Genomic DNA, 20,648 nt, shown 5'->3' with positions numbered 1-20,648 from the left:
TTCAGAGAGGAGAGGGAGAGACAGAAACATCAATGATGGAAGAGAATCATTGATCGGCTGCCTCCTGCACGCCCCCTACTGGGGATCGAGCCCACAACACAGGCGTGTGCCCTTGACTGGAATCGAACCCGGGACCCTTCAGTCCACAGGACGACACTCTATCCACTGAGCCACACAGATAGGGCCAGACTGTGAATTCTTACAAGTTCACTCCTGGTGGGAAGAGGCCTGGGGTCTGGAAGCCCTGGGGGCTCTTGGTCCAGGCTGGATGGGGTCGAGGAAAAGGGCAGGAGCTATTTAGTGCGAAAACGGCTCTCATTGAACTCTGGCCCTGTGAAGGCTTTATTTCAAATTGGTGAGAGAACTAGGCTTCCGAGGAGGTGTCCAGCGTGTATTTCTGGGTGACAGTCTATCGTGGGAAAGAATGGCTTGGTGCCAGGGTGAGACCGTGTGCAGCAAAGGGATGTCTGGGTAAAGGCGCGCTAAGCGTATCCCCAGGAGTAGGGTCAGCCGCGGGGGGCAGAGGCCACCAGGAAGGGCGGGGGCAGAGCCTGAGGCCTCGCAGGCCTGTGGCTGACTGCAGGAGGGGAGGGGCTACGGCGCCATCAAGACCGGTCTCAGGTAAAGCCCAGGCTTCAGGACCCAAGCGTAGGCCACACCACAGTATTGTCCTGACCTAAGGCAAGGGGCAGGGCCTTTGCACCCCTTCAGTGAGGGGCACTGGCTTCCAGGAGTGAGGGGGCGTTGGAGTACCCCCTCCTCTCTGAAATCAATAAAAATATATTTTAAATATATATTAAAAAAAAAAAAAAAAGAACTAGGAACACCTGAAGAAAAAAATAAAAGCTGGGCACTAAAGAGAATGGTGCGCCAAGATGCCGCCACCTACTGCCCGGCGCTGGGACTGCACCCTTTTCCAGCAAAGCAGATCAGTCCTGTTGGCACTAGAAATTCTGTTTAGCTGCTTGGGGTTCTGGGCTTCAGAGTCCAAATCCTGGAGCTAGAGCCCAAAGAAGATGACGGGCATGGCTCTGGTTTAGCCCAGAGTCTCTCGTGGGGGCTGAGAACATGCAGGGAGGACGGAAGAACGACGGGGAAGGAAAACGAGTTCCTGGTTGCATCAGGCGTTGCACACACAGCGGTTTTTAAAAACCTTCGTGAAACGGACACCCTGGAAGTCACGCTGCAGACTGGAAACCGCCTCAGAAAGGGTTAAGGGATGTTTCTCACAGGGTAAGACTGTGACTCGTGCACGATGCTTTTACTTCACGCGTTCATGAATGAAGGGACCGGTAAGGTGTGAACGCTGGTTCCCAGGAGAGCCCAAAGCACAGACACACATGCTGGAGCCCGTCAGGGACGCTAACGTGCATTTACTAACAGGTACAAACCAGGCCACTACCCACGGGGACAGCCACCCGTGTCTCCATTGTACAACATGGGCCACTACCCACGGGGACAGCTACCCGTGTCTCCATTTACAACACGGGCCACTACACACGGGGACAGCTACCTGTGTCTCCACTGTACAACACGGGCCACTACCCACGGGGACAGCCACCCGTGTCTCCACTGTACAACACGGGCCACTACCCACGGGGACAGCCACCCGTGTCTCCATTGTACAACACAGGCCACTACCCACGGGCACAGCTACCCATGTCTCCATTTACAACACGGGCCACTACCCACGGGGACAGCCACCCGTGTCTCCATTGTACAACACGGGCCACTACCCATGGGCACAGCTACCCGTGTCTCCACTGTACAACATGGGCCACTACCCACGGGAACAGCTACCCGTGTCTCCATTGTACAACACGGGCCACTACCCACGGGCACAGCTACCCATGTCTCCATTTACAACACGGGCCACTACCCACGGGGACAGCCACCCGTGTCTCCATTGTACAACACGGGCCACTACCCACGGGCACAGCTACCCATGTCTCCATTGTACAACATGTATTTGCATCTCCGTGGACAAGACTTTTATTACCACCAGTTCACCTCCCCCACCCCACCGGCCGAGAGTTGTCAAAGAGCCCAAAGACAAGGATGGCTGGTCAGATAACGCCAGCGGCGTCCGCTAGATCAGCGGCCTTCAACCTTTTACACCTCAAGGCTCCCATAAACTAACGACTGAAATTCTGCAGCACACCCAAAATGTGTGTTTTTTTGCCAATCTGACCAAAAAAACCCCACAAAAACAGATATAGAGAGAAACCAAGATGGCGGCAAAGGTAAACAACTAAACTGCCGCCTCGTACAACAATTTCAACTAAAAGACAAAACGTCTATCACCCAGAACCACGGGAAAGCTGGCTGAGTGGAAGTTCTACAACTAGAAGGAAAGAGGAAGGGGCACGAATGCTGAAAAGCTGAGACACAGCGGGTCCTCACAGCCAATTGGCCTGGAGGTCAATTCCTCCCAGTGATACCAACAACAATCAAGACTTAACTACAACAAGGCTGAGCACACAGTCCACAAAGGGGAACACCAAGAGTGTCCACCTCAGGTAACTGGGAGGCCGACCCACTGGGCCATATAGGACACCTAGCACACAAAGCTACTCTACCAACTCAGGGAAGCAGCGAAAATGAGGAGACAAAGAAACATCACAAACGAAAGAAATGGAGGAGAACAAACGACTGGACATAAAGTTCAAAACCACGGTTATAAGGTTTTTCAAGAATTTCCTAGAAAAGGCCCATAAATTTAATGAGACCCTCGAGGATATGAGCGAGACCCTAGAGCAGGTATCCTCAAACTACAGCCCGCGGGCCACATGCGGGTGTTTTTGCCATTTTGTTTTTTTACTTCAAAATAAGATATGTGCAGTGTGCGTAGGAATTTGTTCATAGTTGTTTTTTTTAATTTTATTTTTAAAAATATATATTTTATTGATTTTCTACAGAGAGGAAGGGAGAGGGATAGTTAGAAACATCGATGAGAGAGAAACATCAACCAGCTGCCTCCTGCACACCCCGCACCGGGAATGTGCCTGCAACCAAGGCACATGCCCCTTGACTGGAATCGAACCTGGGACCTTTCAGTCCGCAGGCTGACGCTCTATCCACTGAGCCAAACCGGTTTCGGCTGTTCATAGTTTTTTTTAAACTATAGTCCGGCCCTCCAACTGTCTGAGGGACAGTGAACTGGCCCCCTGTTTAAAAAGTTTGAGGACCCCTGCCCTAGAGGATATGAAAAAGGACCAACTAGAAATTAAACATACACTGACTGAAATAAAAAATATTATACAGAGACCCAACAGCAGACTAGAGGAACGCAAGAATCAAGTCAAAGATTTGGAATACAAAGAGGCCAAGGACACTCCTCCAGAGAAGCAAGAAGAGAAGAGAATTCAGAAAGTTGAAGATAGTGTAAAAAGCCTCTGGGACAACTTCAAACGTACCAACATCAGAATTATGGGGGTACGAGAAGAAGAGAGAGAGCAAGATGCTAAAAACCTATTTGAAGAAATAATGAATGAAAACTTCCCCCACCTGGTGAAAGAAATAGACTTACAAGTCCAGGAAGTACACAGAACCCCAAACAAAAGGAATCCAAAGAGGACCACACCAAGACACATCATAATTAAAATGCCAAGGGCAAAAGACAAAGAGAGAATCTTACAAGCAGCAAGAGAAAAACAGTTAGTTACCTACAAGGGAGCACCCATACGATTATCAGCTGATTTCTCAATAGAAACTTTGCAGGCCAGACGGGAATGGCAAGAAATATTCAAAGTGATGAATAGCAAGAACCTGCAACCAAGACTACTCTACCCAGCAAAGTTAGCATTCAGAATTGAAGGGCAGATAAAGAGCTTCACAGATAAGAAAAAGCTAAAGGAGTTCATCACCACCAAACCAGTATTATATGAAATGCTGAAAGGTATTCTTTAAAAAGAGGAAAAAGAAGAAGAAAGATAAAAATTATGAACAACAAATACATATCTATCAACAAGTGAATCTAAAACTCAAGTGAATTAAAAATCTGAGGAACAGAATAAACTGGTGAATATAATAGAATCAGGGGCATAGAATGGGAGTGGATTGATAATTCTCAGGGGGAAAGGGGTGTCTGTGTGGGGGTACGGGAAGAGACTGGACAGAAATCATACACCTATGGATAAGGACAGCGGGGGGGGGGGAGGTAAGGGCAGAGGGAGGTGTGGGAACCGGGTGGAGGGGAGCTATGGGGGGGGGGGGGGGGGAGGAGAAACAACTGTAATAATCTGAACAATAAAGATTTATTTAAAAAACAAACAAACAAAAGAGGTATAATTGTGATTCATTCGCGACGGCTGGCTGGCTACTGTAGTGTGGTCTGTGGTCGTGTTTTTATTTGCCGGTCTAAGGGGAAAGGGTCCGTGGGCCACTGCGTAGCCAGGGACTGCGTGTTTTATAAGTTCTGTGGCGGCACCGGCTGAGAACCGCTGCCCTGGACAGTCTAGAGTGCAATGAGCTGCCTTCACCGCTGCGAAGAGAAGATCGGACTTCAAACCCGGATCCGTTCCCATCAGTTCCGCTCTTGCCTCTGTGCCGACAGCTTTTGCAGTGAGGGTGGTTTTCAGCGGAGATCTGTTCAGTTAAAATTCCTCCGTCTCAAGAAGGGAGCCCTGCCCTAGCCGGTGTGGCTCAGTGGATAGAGCGTCGGCCTGTGGACCGAAGGGTCCCGGGTTCGATTCCCATCAAAGGCCACGAACCTCCGTTGCAGGCTCCTCCCTGCCTGGGCCCTGGTCAGGGCATGAGCAGGAGGCAACCAACCGATGTGCTTCTCTCACATCGATGTTCTCTCTGTCTCTCCCTCTCTCCCCCTCGCCCTGATAATCGGTGGGAAATACCCTCCGGTGAGGATTAAAAAAAAAGGGAAAAGAGAAGAAAGGCCCTGTCCTCCCCATCCCAGGCAGAACCTTCGGCAACTTTCCAAGCTCTCCCAACGCCAGTCACGGCCGTCTGGGCGCGTGCCTCGTGGTGCGGACAGACGGACAGACGGACAGACGATGTTCCCCCCCAGGCCCGGAGGGCTGGGGCCTGCCGAGCCTCCGAGGGGCCCTCAGACCCTCCGCTGGGGCGCCGCGGGGCGCTGGTACAGCCGGATGATGCCCTCGTCGTGCAGCCGCTTCCAGAGCGCCCTCTCGAGGCCGAAGTCGTGGTTGATGTAGAAGACGGTCTGCTTCCACGCCCGGTCGTAGTAGTGGTCGGAGAAGCGCTCGTGGCCCGCGGTGATGAAGCCGTAGGCGCTCACCTGCGTGGGGGTTGGAGAGAAACGGCCTGCGTCGCTCTCCTGGCCTCTTCTCAGGTCTGTGCGCTGTGGTGCCCCCCCCCCCTCCAGGTCTGGGTGCAGGCCCTGGGCGGCGGGGAACCCCAGAGCCGCGCCCCCGCCCGCTCCTCGCCTTGTCGCAGAGCTGCAGGGCCGTGAGGAGCAGCAGGGCCCCGGTGGAGGGCCGGTAGATCCGCCACTGCGCAGTGTCCAGGGTGCTCGACCGCAGGAACCTGGAACACCCCCCCCCCCCCCCGCCCGCGTCAGGAGGCTGCGCACAGCACGCGCCCCCCCCCCCCCCGCCCCTTCCCGGGCGCGGCCCACCGGTTCTTCATGTAGCGCAGCAGGTCCGGGTGCAGCAGCAGGTACCGGTCCAGCCGCAGGGCTTCGCGGAAGGCCACCTGAGGCCTCTGCCTGCGGACAGGAGGGCCGCCGGCTCAGCCTCCTCCCGCCCTGGGGCCTGGCCGCCGCAGCTGCTCACCACGCACACACGGCACTGCTCACCACGCACACACGGCACTGCTCACCACGCACACACGGCACTGCTCACCACGCACACGGCACTGCTCACCACGCACACGCACGCACACACGCACACGGCACTGCTCACCACGCACACGCACATGCACACGGCACTGCTCACCACGCACACGCACGCACACACATGCACACACGGCACTGCTCACCACGCACACACGGCACTGCTCACCACGCACACGCACACACGGCACTGCTCACCACGCACACGGCACTGCTCACCACGCACACACGGCACTGCTCACCACGCGCACACACATGCACACACACGGCACTGCTCACCACGCACACGCACATGCACGCACACACGGCACTGCTCACCACGCACACGCACACGCATGCACACACGGCACTGCTCACCACGCACACGGCACTGCTCACCACGCACACACGGCACTGCTCACCACGCGCACACACATGCACACACACGGCACTGCTCACCACGCACACGCACATGCACGCACACACGGCACTGCTCACCACGCACACGCACACGCATGCACACACGGCACTGCTCACCACGCACACACGGCACTGCTCACCACGCACACGCACACACGGCACTGCTCACCACGCGCACACACATGCACACACACGGCACTGCTCACCACGCACACGCACACGCATGCACACACGGCACTGCTCACCACGCACACGGCACTGCTCACCACGCACACACGGCACTGCTCACCACGCACACACGGCACTGCTCACCACGCGCACACACATGCACACACACGGCACTGCTCACCACGCACACGCACATGCACGCACACACGGCACTGCTCACCACGCACACGCACACGCACACGCATGCACACACGGCACTGCTCACCACACACGCGCACGCACACATACACACGGCACTGCTCACCATGCACACGCACACACGGCACTGCTCACCACGCACACGCACGCACACATGCACACGGCACTGCTCACCACGCACACGCACGCACACACACACACGGCACTGCTGGGCGGGCGGTACCTGAACCAGAAGAGGCTGCCCCTCTTGAAGGTCTGGTTCAGGAGCAGCGCCTCCAGCCACTCGTAGTCCCGGGTGCCTTCCAGGAAGTGCAGGTAGCGGACGTCCTGGGGACCAAGGACGGGGCTGGGGCCCGGCTCTGCCTCCAGCCCGCCCCCTGCGGCTCCCAGGCCTGGTCCCCCCGCCCCGCCCCCCCGCCTCCTCCCTGCGAGCGGAGCCTGTACCCACCGCAGCCCGCCCCCTGCGGCTCCCAGGCCTGGTCCCCCCGCCCCGCCCCCCCCGCCTCCTCCCTGCGAGCGGAGCCTGTACCCACCGCGGCCTCCAGGCCTGTACCCAGCGCGGCCTCCAGGCCGGATGCTCGCCCGGCTCACCTGGGCGCTCCCCTCTCGCAGGCCGGCCGGCCGGGCCCTCCCTCCGCTCACCTTCCCCAGCGGCACGTGCCGGAAGCCCCGGCTGCCCAGCAGGTACAGGGACTGCGTGAGGGAGAAGGCGGTGAAGCCGTAGAAAGAGGTCCGCGTGCCCACGTCCTGCTCGTAGCCCTTAGTGATGGCGCCGCTCAATCTGTGCGGAAGGACAGACACAGAGGTCAGACAGACCCCCGGGCGCAGAGGAAGGAGGGATGGAGGAGGTGCCTGGACACCGGCCGCGCTCAGAGAGCCAGGCCCGTAGGAGAGGCTGGGGCGGGGGGGGGCTCACCGGAACACGTAGTCGTGGCCGTCGATCTCCTGGCCCACGTGGGAGTCGTTCAGGATGCCCCCGTTGCCCACCACGGCGCAGCTGACGCACTGGGTGCCCCCCGCAGGGAGGCCGGCCAGGAGCAGCTGCTGCTGGGCCACCGGAGGGAAGCGGGTCACGACCTCCTGCACCACTGGAACGGGGGGGGGGGGGGGGGGCAGTCAGAGCCCCGGGGGCCAGGGCTGGTGGCCCGGGGAGGAGGCAGACCCAGGCCGGGCGGAGGCAGGCACTCACGGGAGTGGTTGAGCTCCATGAAGCCGAAGGGCGGAGGGAAGTGTTCCAGGCGCTCCCACTCGCTCTGGTTGAAGCGCGTGGAGTCCAGGAAGAGGGTGAGGTTGGGCAGGAAGAGGCGCTGGAGCCAGAGCGACTTGGAGGCTCTCACCTTCACGGAGTCGGGGCAGGTCTGAACGCAGGGGGGCCGTCAGGCAGGTGCCAGGAGGGCCATGGCCGGGCCGGGCGCAGGGGGCGGAGAGCAGGCCTCAAAGTCGGGAAGGCACCGCCTCTGCTACCTCGTCCCTCCTGCGGGCGGCCTGAGGCTTCCCCGAGGGCGGGCGTTCTTGGCCCTCAAGGCCTCAGGCCAGGCCCTTGGTAAGCGCGAGGGAAGTGGGACAGCCGGGCGGGGTGGTCTGTGTGCTGCCTGGGCATGGTAGCAGTTATGTGTAAGAGCACATGGCCCGTGTGCTGCCTGGGCATGGTAGCAGTTATGTGTAAGAGCACATGGTTCCAGTGTGGCTTCCTGTGGTGATTTCTCAGGGATGGAAGCGAGGGGAGGTGGGACCACTCTATGCAGAAGACAAAGTATTGCCAAGCGCTAGCGCTGGGCACCTGGTTGGGCATTCTTCAATATATACACATACATATACATATATGTACATATACGTATACACACATAGATGTACATATACACATATGTACATACACACACACACACACACATATAATTGATCTCAGAGAGGACGGGAGAGGGAGAGAGAAAGAAACATCAATGATGAGAGAGAATCATGGATCGGCTGCCTCCTGCACACCCCCTACTGGGGATCGAGCCTGCAACCTGGGCATGTGCCCTTGACGGGAACTGAACCCTGACCTCCTGGTTCATGGGTCGAAGCCAACCCCTGGTTGGGTATTCTTGTCTGTTAGTCCCTGCCCCCCGCCTCCTACCCACCAGAGGATGGGGGCTGGGGGTCAAACCCCAGAGCCGGTAGCGCTCGGTCACCCGATGGACAGCCCTCTGCGGCCCCGCTCCCTGCACTTTGAAACCAGCGGCTGCGCGCGGTGGCGTTGCTCCGAAGCACACACACAGCCAGGCTCTGGTTGTCCGGAGCCCCGGGGGCTCCTTGCTCACACCTTCCTGTGGGGCCGGCCTCCCCCCGGGGGCGGTGGTGTAGGAAGGAAGGACGGGGCGGCCCCGGGGGTGGCACCAGGCAGAGCCTAGGAGCGGAGCCTGGGAGGCGAGGGCGGGGGGGTGGGCTGAGTGCCAGGAGGGGCGGCGGAGGCGGAGGCAGAGGGCAGGGGTCCTGGCCAAACTCACCGTCTGCAAGCCCCCCACGTCCACGCTGTATTGTTCCTCAAAATCCCACTTGGGCTCGGCCTTGAAGTTGGCGGCCCGCAGCCTGGGGGTGGTCCGTGCGGTGGGGCTCCGGGAAGGGGCGGCCGGCGCCGTGGTCGCCCCTTTGGTTCCCCTCGCGGGTGACCCTGCTCCCGTGGGGGCCGGCATGGGCGTCCCTGCCGTGGGTGCCCGGGGCTGCGCCGGCACTGTCCCCGCGGCTGTCGGCGTCTCGTTCTTGTCCCTCCTCCCTTCGCTTGTCCTCGCATCCAGAACCCGCGGTGCCCCTGTCCCGGGGGGGGCCGGCCCCCCGGCCCGACTGCGCGGAGACGGCGTGCCCACCGTGGTGCCCTGACTCCTGAACAGTGCCGTCCTGGCCGTGCCGGTCGTCCTGGCCGCGATGTGGCCCGTGGCCTCCGTGTGGCCCGTGGCCTCCGTGTGGCCCGTGACCTCTGTGTGACCCGTGGCCTCTGTGTGGCCCATGGCCTCCGTGTGGCCCGTGACCTCTGTGTGATCCGTGGCCTCCGTGTGGTCCGTGGCCTCAGGGTGCGTGTCCAGCGTGCTGCTCTCCCGCGTGGACCCTGCGTGGGTGGGGGCCCATCTGTCCACGGGGGGCGCCGGGGCCGTGGTCTTCTGCAGTGGCCGCCCTGACCGCTCTTCAATGTCCTCTGTCCTGTGATGCCTGGGGACAGAGAACGTCTGATGAAGGGGGAGGGAGCAGAAGCGTGGGCCTCAGGCCCACTGCAAACCAGTGCTGTGCGCGAGGAACGAGGAGCGGAAGCAGCATCCCCACCGGCCAGGGAGGAAGCCTCGCCTCCGGGGACTCCCCGCCGGCCGCTGGCCGCTGAGAAACCTGCCTGGCCGGCCGGGGCTCGGGGGTGGAGCACCGACCTATGAACCAGGAGGTCACAGGTGATTCCCAGGCAGGGCACACGCCAGGTTGCGGGTCGATCCCCAGCGGGGATCCGTGTGGGGCGTGCAGGAGGCAGCCGGTCGGTGGTTCTCTCTCATCGTTGATGTTTCTCCCTCCCCCCTCCCTTCCTCTCTGCCGGCTTCTCCGTGGCTCCCAGGGACACTGCTCCAGATGGAGTTTGTGTGGCCTGGGACCTGGCACCTTGGATGTGCGTGACTGTGCCCTTCAGTCGACCTTGGGTTGTTTATGTTTTGTTTTTTCAAATGAAGTGTAGGGAACAGTGGCAACCTTGTTCACAGAAAACGGGGAAGAGACGCTTTGATGCCAAGACCAGGCTGCCAGCCTTGACTGAAATCCCGAGCCTTGGCCCGGGCCTGCCTTTCGGATTCTCTGGAGGCGCTGCCTGCGGTCGTACGGCTGGAACGTGTGCGGAGGAGCCCAGCAGCGAGGAGTGCTGAGCCTCTCGGAGGGTCAGAGCCGGGCTCGGGGCTCAGTCCCCTGCGGCGGCTCCTTCTCTTTCTCGCTGCCCAGCAGCCCACGTGGTGTGGGGGACGGCCACCCCCCGGCGCCTGTTCTGGGGGCTGTCGGCTCTCTATGCTCCCCATGTGGCATTTTGGGGGCCGAGAGTCTCACCCCCTTGGGTCCTTTCTCCATCCCTGGCCAGGGGTCTAGGTAACACAATGGGTGACATCCTGGGGTCCACCCTGTGCATAGAAGGAGGTCAGTCTCAAGGGAAAGAGGGGGTCACTGGCTCCTGAGATGGCAGACACCCCCAGAGTATTCACTCTGAAAGAATGCCACCCCATGCCCGGGTTGTGGGCTCAATCCCCAGTGTGGGGCAGGAGGCAGCCGATAGATGATTCTCTCTCATCATTGATGTTTCTATCGCTCTCCCTCCCTCTCCCTTCCTCTCTGAAGTCAATAAAAATATATTCATAAAAAAATAAAGAATGCTGGCCACTGCCCAGGGAAAGCTGGCGATGGGTCTGTGCTGCTCTGTTCAGGAGAAAGACGGAGCGCATGCGCTTGGGATGGGTCTCCCCGAGCTGCCCTGTAAGCTGATAATTGAGCTTAAGCTCCAAGGGCAACCCGGACGCCGGGGTGCTAACCCCACTTGGCAAACAGCTGCTGCTACGGGGCTGACTCCTGGATTCGCCTCCACTTCCTGTCCCCAAACCTCAGGAGGCCAGTTGGCGTTTTCCTGGCCAGCGTCCAGCACCCGGCCTGGCTGTGAGCGGGGATGGGGGGCCGGTGGTCCGGTCCGTTCCACCGGTCACCCTGCAGCACCAGCTGCCTGTGGGCCCTGAGGAGACAGCACCGGGCCCCTCTCTGCGGGCCCATCGAGGGGCAAGAGACAGCGGCCCCCGCCCGCCCGTTCAGCCCGGAAACGCCACATCTGTTTTTATGGGAAGTCTTAGCAATGGCCCAGGGAGTGACAACATGATGCCATTATATTTCACTTTAATCCCCTATAATCACACACACCTGTGATTGCTAAGGAGGCGGGTGTTTATCCAGGCATTACCGAGTCTCAGGGACGGTGTTTGCTGAGTGGGTTTGTACACCCTGGGCTGGGCTGGGGTGGAGGGCGGGCGGGGGGACCTTTTTCTATGGAGAGCCTGGAGTTCAGAGGCCCAGGCAAGTCACTCATGGATCACAGCCACGCCAGCAGCAATTTAATTTCCTAACGCTGATCTATTTGGGAGGTAAAAGTATAAAATGTTGCACTTTGGAATATAAAATGTTGCACTTTGGAATATAAAATGTTGCACTTTGGAAAATAAAATGTTGCACTTTGGAAAATAAATGTATCGTTAGCAGGGATCACACTGCTCTATTTCCATAAATGAAACAAACAATTTGGCATCCTCCTCCCTCTAAATTCTTTGTTTGTTTGTTAATCCTCACCTGAGGATACTAGTATTTTCCCATTGATTTTCAGAGAGAGTGGAAGAGAGAGGGAAAGAGAGAGAGAAACATCCATGTGAGAGAAACACATTGATTGGTTGCCCCCTGCATGAGTCCCGACCAGGGCCGGGCCAGGGAGGAGCCTGCCACCGAGGTACGTGCCCTTGACCGGAATCAAACTCGGACCCTTTGTTCCAAAGGCCAACGCTCTGTCCACTGAGCCAAACCCGCTAGGGCCTCCCTCTGAGTTCTTCTTTTTTTTTTTTTTTTAATATGTTTTATTGATGTTTTACAGAGAGGAAGGGAGAGGGACAGAGTTAGAAACATTGATCAGCTGCCTCCCGCACACCCCCTACTGGGGATGTGCCCGCAACCAAGGTACATGCCCTTGACCGGAATCGAACCTGGGACCCTTGAGTCCGCAGGCCGACGCTCTATCCACTGAGCCACACCGGTCAGGGCTCCCTCTAAGTTCTTAAGTCTACATCACACGAGGGGACCTGGGAGCAAAGACAAGACTAAGTGTTCAAAGCGCACGCCGCCTGAAGCCTCGGCGAGACAGCGGTCTTTCCCGGGAGGGGGATGCGGTGCCGTGTGGCCTGCACTGGCCCAGGCCCCGTTCAGTGACTGGGACGTGGAGACAAATAAGACGGTTGGTTCCCACCCACAAGAAATTCAGAAAAAAACAACAACTTTGGGTTTACGCCTCGTGTCCCGGCGGCTGCGATAGAGGGCGGGTGATGCCCGCCGGGGTCCTGGCTGAGGCGTGGCGCTGGGCTGGCCCGCTGGGTTTGAGCGGAAGTGACAGGTGACCTTGGACAGGTGACCTGACCCCCTTTATCTGTACGAGGAGGTGAGGGTGATGATAGTGTCCGCCCGAAAGGCTTGCTAGACGGTCAGTGGCCGAGGCCGAGGCCGAGACCCAGCCTGGCACTGGTGGTCGCCACGTTCATCGTTAATCAGCCTCCCCTCCCACCCGGGCGCCTTTTCCCGTTTCGGACGTGGCCCGCTCTCTCCCTTGGCCACGCTCCGCTGCCAAATGTCCCGTCTCAGCAGGTGCGGACGCTGCCTTCTCGCCGCCCCACCCTGCGCCCTGCGGGAACGGGTCTTGCCCACAGGCTGCCCCGCATGGACTCGGGGGTTCCTTACCCCTCCTGCTGCGACCACACGCATCCCACGCATGCGTTAAACCTTTTGAGCCTCCTCCTCTTCAGTTTGTAAACGGATAATCAGAGATAACACACAGGACCCGTGAGCCCAGGTTACTATCTGCAAACCTCCTCCAACTCTGAAATGATCATGCCATAAAAGTGCCATAAAAGTGCCATAAAAGTGCCATAAAAGTGTCATAAAAGTGCCAACAGCCCTTTGATAATGAGTGACCTTCACACACCAAGGTTTCCTGACCTTGGCAAACTCTCCTCCCTCATGGGGTTGGTGGTTTACAGCTCCCTCTCTTTTCCTTTCTTCCTTTCTTCTTTTTTCTTCTTTCTTTCTTTCTTTCTTTCTTTCTTTCTTTCTTTCTTTCTTTCTTTCTTTCTTTCTTTCTTTCTTTCTTTCTTTCTTTCTTTCTTTTAAGAATAGTTTGTAGATTTTCAGAGAGAGGGGGAGGGAGAGAAACATCGATGTGAGAGGGCACCTCCACTGGCTGCCTCCTGCACGCCCCTCACCGGGGACCGAGCTGCAACCTGGGCATGTGCCCTGCTGGGAGTTGAACTTGTGACCCTTGGATGCGAGAGACGACACCCAACCAACTGAGCCACAGCAGCGTGGCTCCCTTTAGTTCCTGACTGTCCTCGCCGCGGCCCAGCAGCACCGTGGGGATGAGTGTCTCCATTGCAACACTCCTATCACTGGCCTCCCTCTCCCTCCTCCCCTCCCTCCCTCCCTCCCCCTCCTTTCCCTCCCCCCCTCTCTCCCTCCCTCCCTCTCTTTTTGTTAATCCTCACCTGAGGATATTTTCCTATTGATTTTTAGGGAGAGTAGAAGAGAAACATCCATGTGAGAGAAGCACATCGATTAGTTGCCTCCTGCACGGCCCCCGACCAAGGCCTGGGCCAGGGAGGAGCCTGCAACTGAGGCACGTGCCCTTGACCGAAATCGACCCCGGGACCCTTCCGTCCGCAGGCTGGTGCTCTATCCACCGAGCCAAGCCGGTTACGGCTAAGCCTCCCTTGATTTTCCACTTCTTCCTGCTCCGGTCACTGTCCCAGGCCAGATCCCCTTCTCCGCGGGCGCCTGTGGGCCTGGGTCCCTCCATTCACTGTGGGATGACCTGCCCGTGACCCCTGGTCAGGCCCCGTGGTGACTCACCCCTCCTTCCCACAGACTGACGGCTCTAGGAGAGCCGCTCAGGGGCAGCACCTCGGCCCCCCTTCCTAATGGCCCCCCTCCGCGCAGGGCTGAGCCCTTCACTCTGTGAGGCAGGCCTCCCGGGCCCAGCCCAGAGGACACTCATTCAGGTCACCGCCTGGTGTTCCGTCCCCACCACACGCCTTCCCTGAGGCTCCCGACCCTGCCACCCCGAGCCCCCCTCCTCTCTGCAGCTCCCACGGACAGAGTCCGCCTCCCCCGCCCCTGGGACCTCGGCCCGGCAGTCGCTCCCGGTCACCGGTCACGGGTTTGGAACTCACTTATGGGGACCGTGTGAGTCTCAGGGAACTGTCCCTGGTGTCCTGGGCAGAGGCACCAACTTCAGTCACTTCCGATGGTTGAAAGTCAGTCTACACACTGGAGAGGTGGCACCTGCAGCCGCCCTCCCCCCTCCCCCCTCCCCAAGGCCACACCGCCCGGTCCTCCCTGTGTGTCGCTGGCACCAGCCGCTGATCCTCTGCGGCGCCCACCTCTGGGAACGGGCATGCCTCTAACAACAGGTGCGAGAGAGGACGGAGCCCCAGGCACCAGGCAGACACCTTGGCAAACGTTCTCCCTCCTCAAGCACCGCAGGAATAGCGCTTCCGGCGTCTGAATGACGGCTTTGTGCTCGGTCACTCTCCTGGCCTTGCCCCTCCCTCCCCCCCGCCCCCCACTCCCCCGCCAGCCGGCCAGAGGCAAGACCCTGGCTTGGGGCTGAGCGGTGGGGAGGCTGGAAGGAGGGGCAGCAGGACCCCGTCAGACAGGGAGAATGCGGCTCTCCCGGGTGACACTTCAGTGGCCACCTGTCCGGGGCGTCTGTGCGATGCCGGCTTGGGGGTCTCCGCAGGGTCGGTCAACATGGCTTTCCTGGGGGCTCTCCTTTGTCCTGAGGGTCTCCTCACACAGGTCCCCCAGGACCATGTGTCCCTCTGCCCCGGCGGCACTCAGTGTCCCCAAGCACTTTCCTGGGGTCCCGTTCCTTGGCCCCAGCGGGCACCTGGGCGGTTTTGGGGCTCGGATCCCTCGGAACCGGAACCGGGCTGAGCTGCCCCCACAGCATCCTGGGCTGTGAGGACCCGGGTGGGCGGAGGGCACTGGCCTTCTCCCAGGGACACGACCCCAGGGACAGTGGCACCCCCTTCCCCCTTTAGAACTCTCCGACCAGAAACAGGTGCCGGGTACTCAGGTCTCCCTCCGACTCCCGGCACGGAGCACTGGGCGGGGGAGGAGGCCAGGGACCCTGGTCAGGATTCCTGTGCAGCTCAGTCCCCACTCCCACTCCCAGGCCCGCGCCCCAAACACTCTCATTCTCTCCCTCCCTTAGCTTCTTACTTATTGGCTTTTTTTTTTTTTTTAAGGGAGAGAGAGGAAGGGAGAAGCATCGATGTGAGAGTGAAACATCAACCAATCGGCTGCCTCCTCTGAGTCCCCTACCTGGGATTGAGCCCACAGCCTGGCTGGGAGTCAGACAGGCAGCCTTCCGGCGCTCCCAGCCACCGGAGCCTCACGGGACAGCGCACCTGACCTTCTTATGTAAACCAGGTCGAGTCCAGTCTTTGTCATTTGCAATCCAAAGACTTCCAACATATACAAACCCATATTTACACCGACACACAGATAGGTTTCAGGTAGAGTAACTATTGGAGCATACATAACAGAAGTAGAAACTATGGAAGACAATTTATATCGCTTTGGACTGGGGCAAACTTTCCTAGGAATGCACAGAGTCTAGTGGCCATAAGGGAAAAGACAGACAAATTTCATCTGCATAAGATTATTTGTGTGTGACATAAGATACCACAAAAAAATGCGATAAAAACAAAAACCCAAATATCAGCCTGGAGAAAACGGTTGGAGTATGGTTACACATATGATAGGAGAGGATTAATATTCCTAATGCGCAAAAAGCTGCTACAAATGAAAAAAAAAAAGAAGATAATTTAAACACACACACAAAAGCTATGAACAGGTAATTCGTAGAAAAATACAAATGATTAGAAACTAAAAGGATCCTCAGATTCAGCAGTGGCCCGAGGAATGCCGATGAAAAAGGGGAACACACTTTCAAGGGTCAGCAGATTGAGCTTCGACAGTGCTGATGGTCAGAGTTCCACGGAGGTCAGAGGTCACGCGCACCTGGTGACGTAAGCTTTTCAGAGGAGCATTGATGGTATCCATCGCTCCGTAATGTGAACCCAGCCCTGGTCTCGGCAAGGCCGCTTCCAGAAATCTACCTACAGAAACACTTAACGTGAGGACACACCCGTGTGTGAAAAATGAGTGACAACTGAGTGTCAATCGATAGGAACTAACTGACTAAATGACACCCCTCCCGTGGAGTCCCATACAGCCAGGAAAAGGAAGGGGGCAGGTCTGCATGAGCCCCGGGGGAGGATGCCCGTGAACTAGTGTTGATTTAAGAAGTCGACCTGTGCCCTGACCGGTGTGGCTCAGTGGATAGAGCCTCGGCCTGTGGACTCAAGGGTCCCAGGTTCGATTCCGGTCAAGGGCATGTACCTTGGTTGCGGACACATCCCCAGTAGGAGGTGTGCAGGAGGCAGCTGATCGATGTTTCTAACTCTCTATCCCTCTCCCTTCATCTCTGTAAAAAATCAATACAATATATTTTTTTTAAAAAAGTCGACCTGTGGACCAACGTGTATTTATCCACCTGTCACCCACCTACTTCCCTGCCTGTCGACCTCTCCGCTGACCCACGTGAGGGCTTGCAGAGCCCACGGCAAGGAGCACAGGCTGTGGAACCCAAACGCCGGGTTTGGATCCTGGCCCTGAAACTGACCAGCAGGGTGACTCACGTAAGCTCTCTGCGTTTCAGGATGCTCACAATCATAAGCATTAGTGAGTGAATACACACAAAGCCTAAATGATCCTGCCTGGCATCTGGAGGATTCTACAGAAGTGTTAGCTGCAATAACATCATAAGTACATATACACCCCAGTATTAAGAGTGGTCACCCCCAGCCGAAACCGGTTTGGCTCAGTGGATAGAGCGTCGGCCTGCGGACTGAAAGGTCCCAGGTTCGATTCCGGTCAAGGGCATGTACCTTGGTTTCGGGCACATCCCCAGTAGGGGGTGTGCAGGAGGCAGCTGATCGATGTTTCTCTCTCATCGATGTTTCTGGCTCTCTCTCCCTCTCCCTTCCTCTCTGTAAAAAATCAATAAAATATATTTTAAAAAAAGAAGAAAAAAAAGAGTGGTCACCCCCAAAGAGTGGGTAGAGATGGAACAGGGTCTCTCACTGCTGGAGATGTGTTTGTTCTCTAAGAAAACTGGTCTAGCCCGGCCAGTGTGGCTCAGTGGTTGCACGTCGACCAATGAACCAGGAGGTCATGGTTCGATTCCCAGTCAGGGCTCTTGCCCGGGGTGGTGAGGGCTGAATCCCGAGTGTGGGGTGTGCAGGAGGCAGTTGATTAGTTATTCTCTCTCATCATTGATGTTTCTCTCTCTCTCCCCCTCTCCCTTCCTCTCTCTGAAATCAATAGAAAACTGGTCTAGAAAATTCTTCCCAAGGATTGTTGAGGCCCAGAGTTTAAGCTGCCTCCCAACGCGACAGGCTTCTTAGGGAGAGCGTGATTATGAAGGGAATGGAATGAGTACACGGGGTAAGTCTTTTGCTTCGAGACCCTGAATGGCCCGTGAGAACTAACCCAGAGCTGCCCTGAAAACTCAGTCCCGGGGGGACATACTCTTGCTGCCTGTCTGCCTTCTGGAGCCCCAGTCCCGTGGCATCCCCGCTCCCACCGCCTCCACGGTCCCCAGGCTTCCCCTGGGCAGTGGCTCTGGACCGCGTTCCCGGTCCCTGTCCCCCACGTGGGCACAGCCGTGTCTCCCTCTAGTTTCCGTTTCCTCTAACAGATGGCGAGGAGCTTGGCAAGGTCAGGATCTTACCTGGTGGGCTTTGTACTCGGTTCCTTCACGAGGGCGGACAGGGTGAACAGGAGGAAAATCAGCCCGGCCAGAAGCACGAGCCAGTGGGCAGCGCGGCCCGGGTGACCGAGCCTCGGCAGGTGGGGCCTCATGCTGGCGGGTCGGGCCCTCGGGAGACGTCTGCATGTCCCGGGGCCTTGGCACGGACTGCGGCAGCGAGATGAATGGCTCGGGGATCCTGGCCGGGGAGTGCACACCCTTTGTCCTCATGGAGCCACGGGGAGGAACCCCGGGCGTACAGGTGTCTGCCAGGGAGGAGGAGCCGCTGGGCTGTGTGGAGGCCCAGGCCCGTCTGGAAGGAAAACTCCTTTTGTTCAGACAAGTTCCCCTTCCTTCCCTTTGTCCTGAGGCCAGCCTCGGGGCGGAGGACTCCGTGTACAGCAAACACGCGTCAGGTGGCAGGAACCTCGCTTTCGTCAGCAGTTCCACACCCGTGGGGACCCCGGACGCGTGCACGGCCTCCACGCACGAGGTGAGTTTTATGACAAAAATAAGGGGACCCATTAGGTTCGAGGCCCCCAGGCAATCTTTTCTTAAAAGACCATCCTAAAGCCCGGCTGGTGTGGCTCAGTGGTGAGCGTCGACCTCTGAACCAGGAGGTCATGGTTCAATTCCCGGTCAGGGCACAGGCCCGGGTTTCGGGCTTGATCCCCAGGGTGGGGCGTGCAGGTTTCAGCCGACCAATGATTCTCTCTCGTCATGGATGTTTCTCTCTCTCTCCCCCTCTCCCTTCCTCTCTGAAACCAATAAAAAGACATTTAAGCGGGGAAAGACCATCCTAAGTATTTAGGGGAGCAGTTCGCCATCTCAGGTGCACAGGGGTCACCTGGGAGGCTTGAACACATGCTAACGCCCAGGCTGCACCCCCAGCCAATTAAACCAGCATCTCGGGGGCTGGGTCCTTTGCCGGGGCGGGTGTTTCTTCAGTTCCCAGGAGGTGGCCTAGCTGAGAACCACTGGTTTACGGGGCGCACCGTGTTGTTCAATGAACAAAGTTGTCAGGACCCGGTGCGCACTTGGTGGACTGCCCACAGAGGCCTGGGATCAGCCCCCCGCCTCCCGGGACCGTGGACAAGGTCCTTAAGCCTCCCGCCTCCCTGCAAAAGGGAAGAGCGAGGCCCCTCCCGCGTGGGGTCAGACACGCGAAGAGCAGGCACCCGCCCTGCTGTTCCGCCTTCTCCTCCGCAGTGACCCGCCAGCGGGCAGGACGCGGGCCCTGCACCGGGCGACCTCCCAGCCCCTCCAGGAGCGGGCGCTGTCGTCAGCCCCACTTCACAGTCAAGGACGTGGCCTCCGGGAGGAGCAGCTTGGCCAGGACCCCGGAGGGAGCTCAGGGTGAGGGACCAGACCCAGCTGGCCCGAGGCTCCTTCTCCCCTGAGGCTCAGGCGCCTGAGGAGCCCTCAGCTGCCTGACGGGGAACAAAGAACACACGCTCGGGGCCAAGGGCCCCCTCGGAGAATCACGTGGAGATCAGTGAGGAAAACAGAACAGGCGGAGAAGCAGCAGGTGATTCACTTAGAAAACACTGCGTACAGCGCGTGGGGCAGGTGCGCCCAGCAGGTGCGTCAGGAGAGAGGGGAGTGAGGGGCCGGTGCCGCTGGAGGTCTGGGGAGCGGCCATACCTCTGGGTGCTCAGCCCTCAGTTCTGGGCGTCCGGGGCCCGCCCTCGGGCAGCGCCAGTGAAGGCTGGAACAGCCCCCGTCCCGGGGCGGATGGAAAAGGAGAACGGCGTCTGAGCAGCGGAGCGTCACCCCAGCACTGACGGCTTCCTCTGTCCGCAAGGGTGGCCCCCGCGGCGGGCACCGTTCCGGGGGGTGGGCCGTGAGCGAGGAGGAACCCCCCAGGACTGATGGGTCTGTCTCTCTCCCGGCACACCTAACCTGTCCGCGCCCACACGCCGGCTCTCCAAACATTTCTCAACAGGCCTGAGTCCAGTCAAAACTGCCTCGCCCGGCCGGCGTGGCTCAGGGGTTGAGCATCGGCCTGTGAACCGGGAGGGCACGGTTCCATTCCGGGTCAGGGCACAGGCCCGGGTTGCTGGTTCGATCCCCAGTGTGGGGCGTGCAGGAGGCAGCCGATCCATGATTCTCTCTCCTCATCGTTTCTCTTTCAGAGAGTCCCTCCCTCTCCCTTCCTCTCTGAAATCAATGACAATATATATTTTTAAAAGCCCCACAAAATTCTGCCTTTAATTCTTTCCCCCGGGTTTGCCGGCACACTTGGTACAAGCAGTTACCCTCCGCCCTGGTGCCCGTGGGCAATGCCAGGCCAAGTGCACAGGGAGGCGTTTTCTGACCCGCCGCCTGGGTTTGATTAAACAAAGTGTCTTTTTCATTTCACCGTGTTTGAAGAGACGGGCTACGGGCCTCCACCGAGTGTGGGGACCCAGTTGGCCGCCGGTGCCAGCTGAGCCACGGTGCCGACCTGTGCCTTGCCCCTCGGGCTGG

General features: G+C 58.5%; 1 protein-coding gene across 1 annotated transcript; it reads right to left on the bottom strand.

Annotated features, from left to right (window-relative positions):
- Positions 1-5,062: 5,062 nt before the first annotated feature.
- ST6GALNAC1 (ST6 N-acetylgalactosaminide alpha-2,6-sialyltransferase 1) lies at positions 5,063-19,701 on the bottom strand (the record flags this gene model as incomplete). Its single annotated transcript, XM_079798625.1, has 9 exons — positions 18,162-19,701; positions 9,061-9,757; positions 7,764-7,932; positions 7,491-7,662; positions 7,217-7,355; positions 6,798-6,901; positions 5,594-5,683; positions 5,403-5,502; positions 5,063-5,254 (listed from the first exon to the last, which is right to left on the bottom strand). Exons 1-9 carry the CDS (start codon positions 18,290-18,292, stop codon positions 5,063-5,065), a joined length of 1,794 nt encoding a protein of 597 aa, XP_079654751.1. The 5' UTR covers positions 18,293-19,701.
- Between the last annotated feature and the right edge of the window lie 947 nt (positions 19,702-20,648).

Source organism: Cnephaeus nilssonii, assembly GCF_951640355.1.
Source record: "Cnephaeus nilssonii genome assembly, chromosome: 19".
NCBI classification, from domain to species: domain Eukaryota; kingdom Metazoa; phylum Chordata; class Mammalia; order Chiroptera; family Vespertilionidae; genus Cnephaeus; species Cnephaeus nilssonii.
Note: the sequence above shows the minus strand (reverse complement) of the source record. Positions and strands in the feature narration are given on the sequence as shown.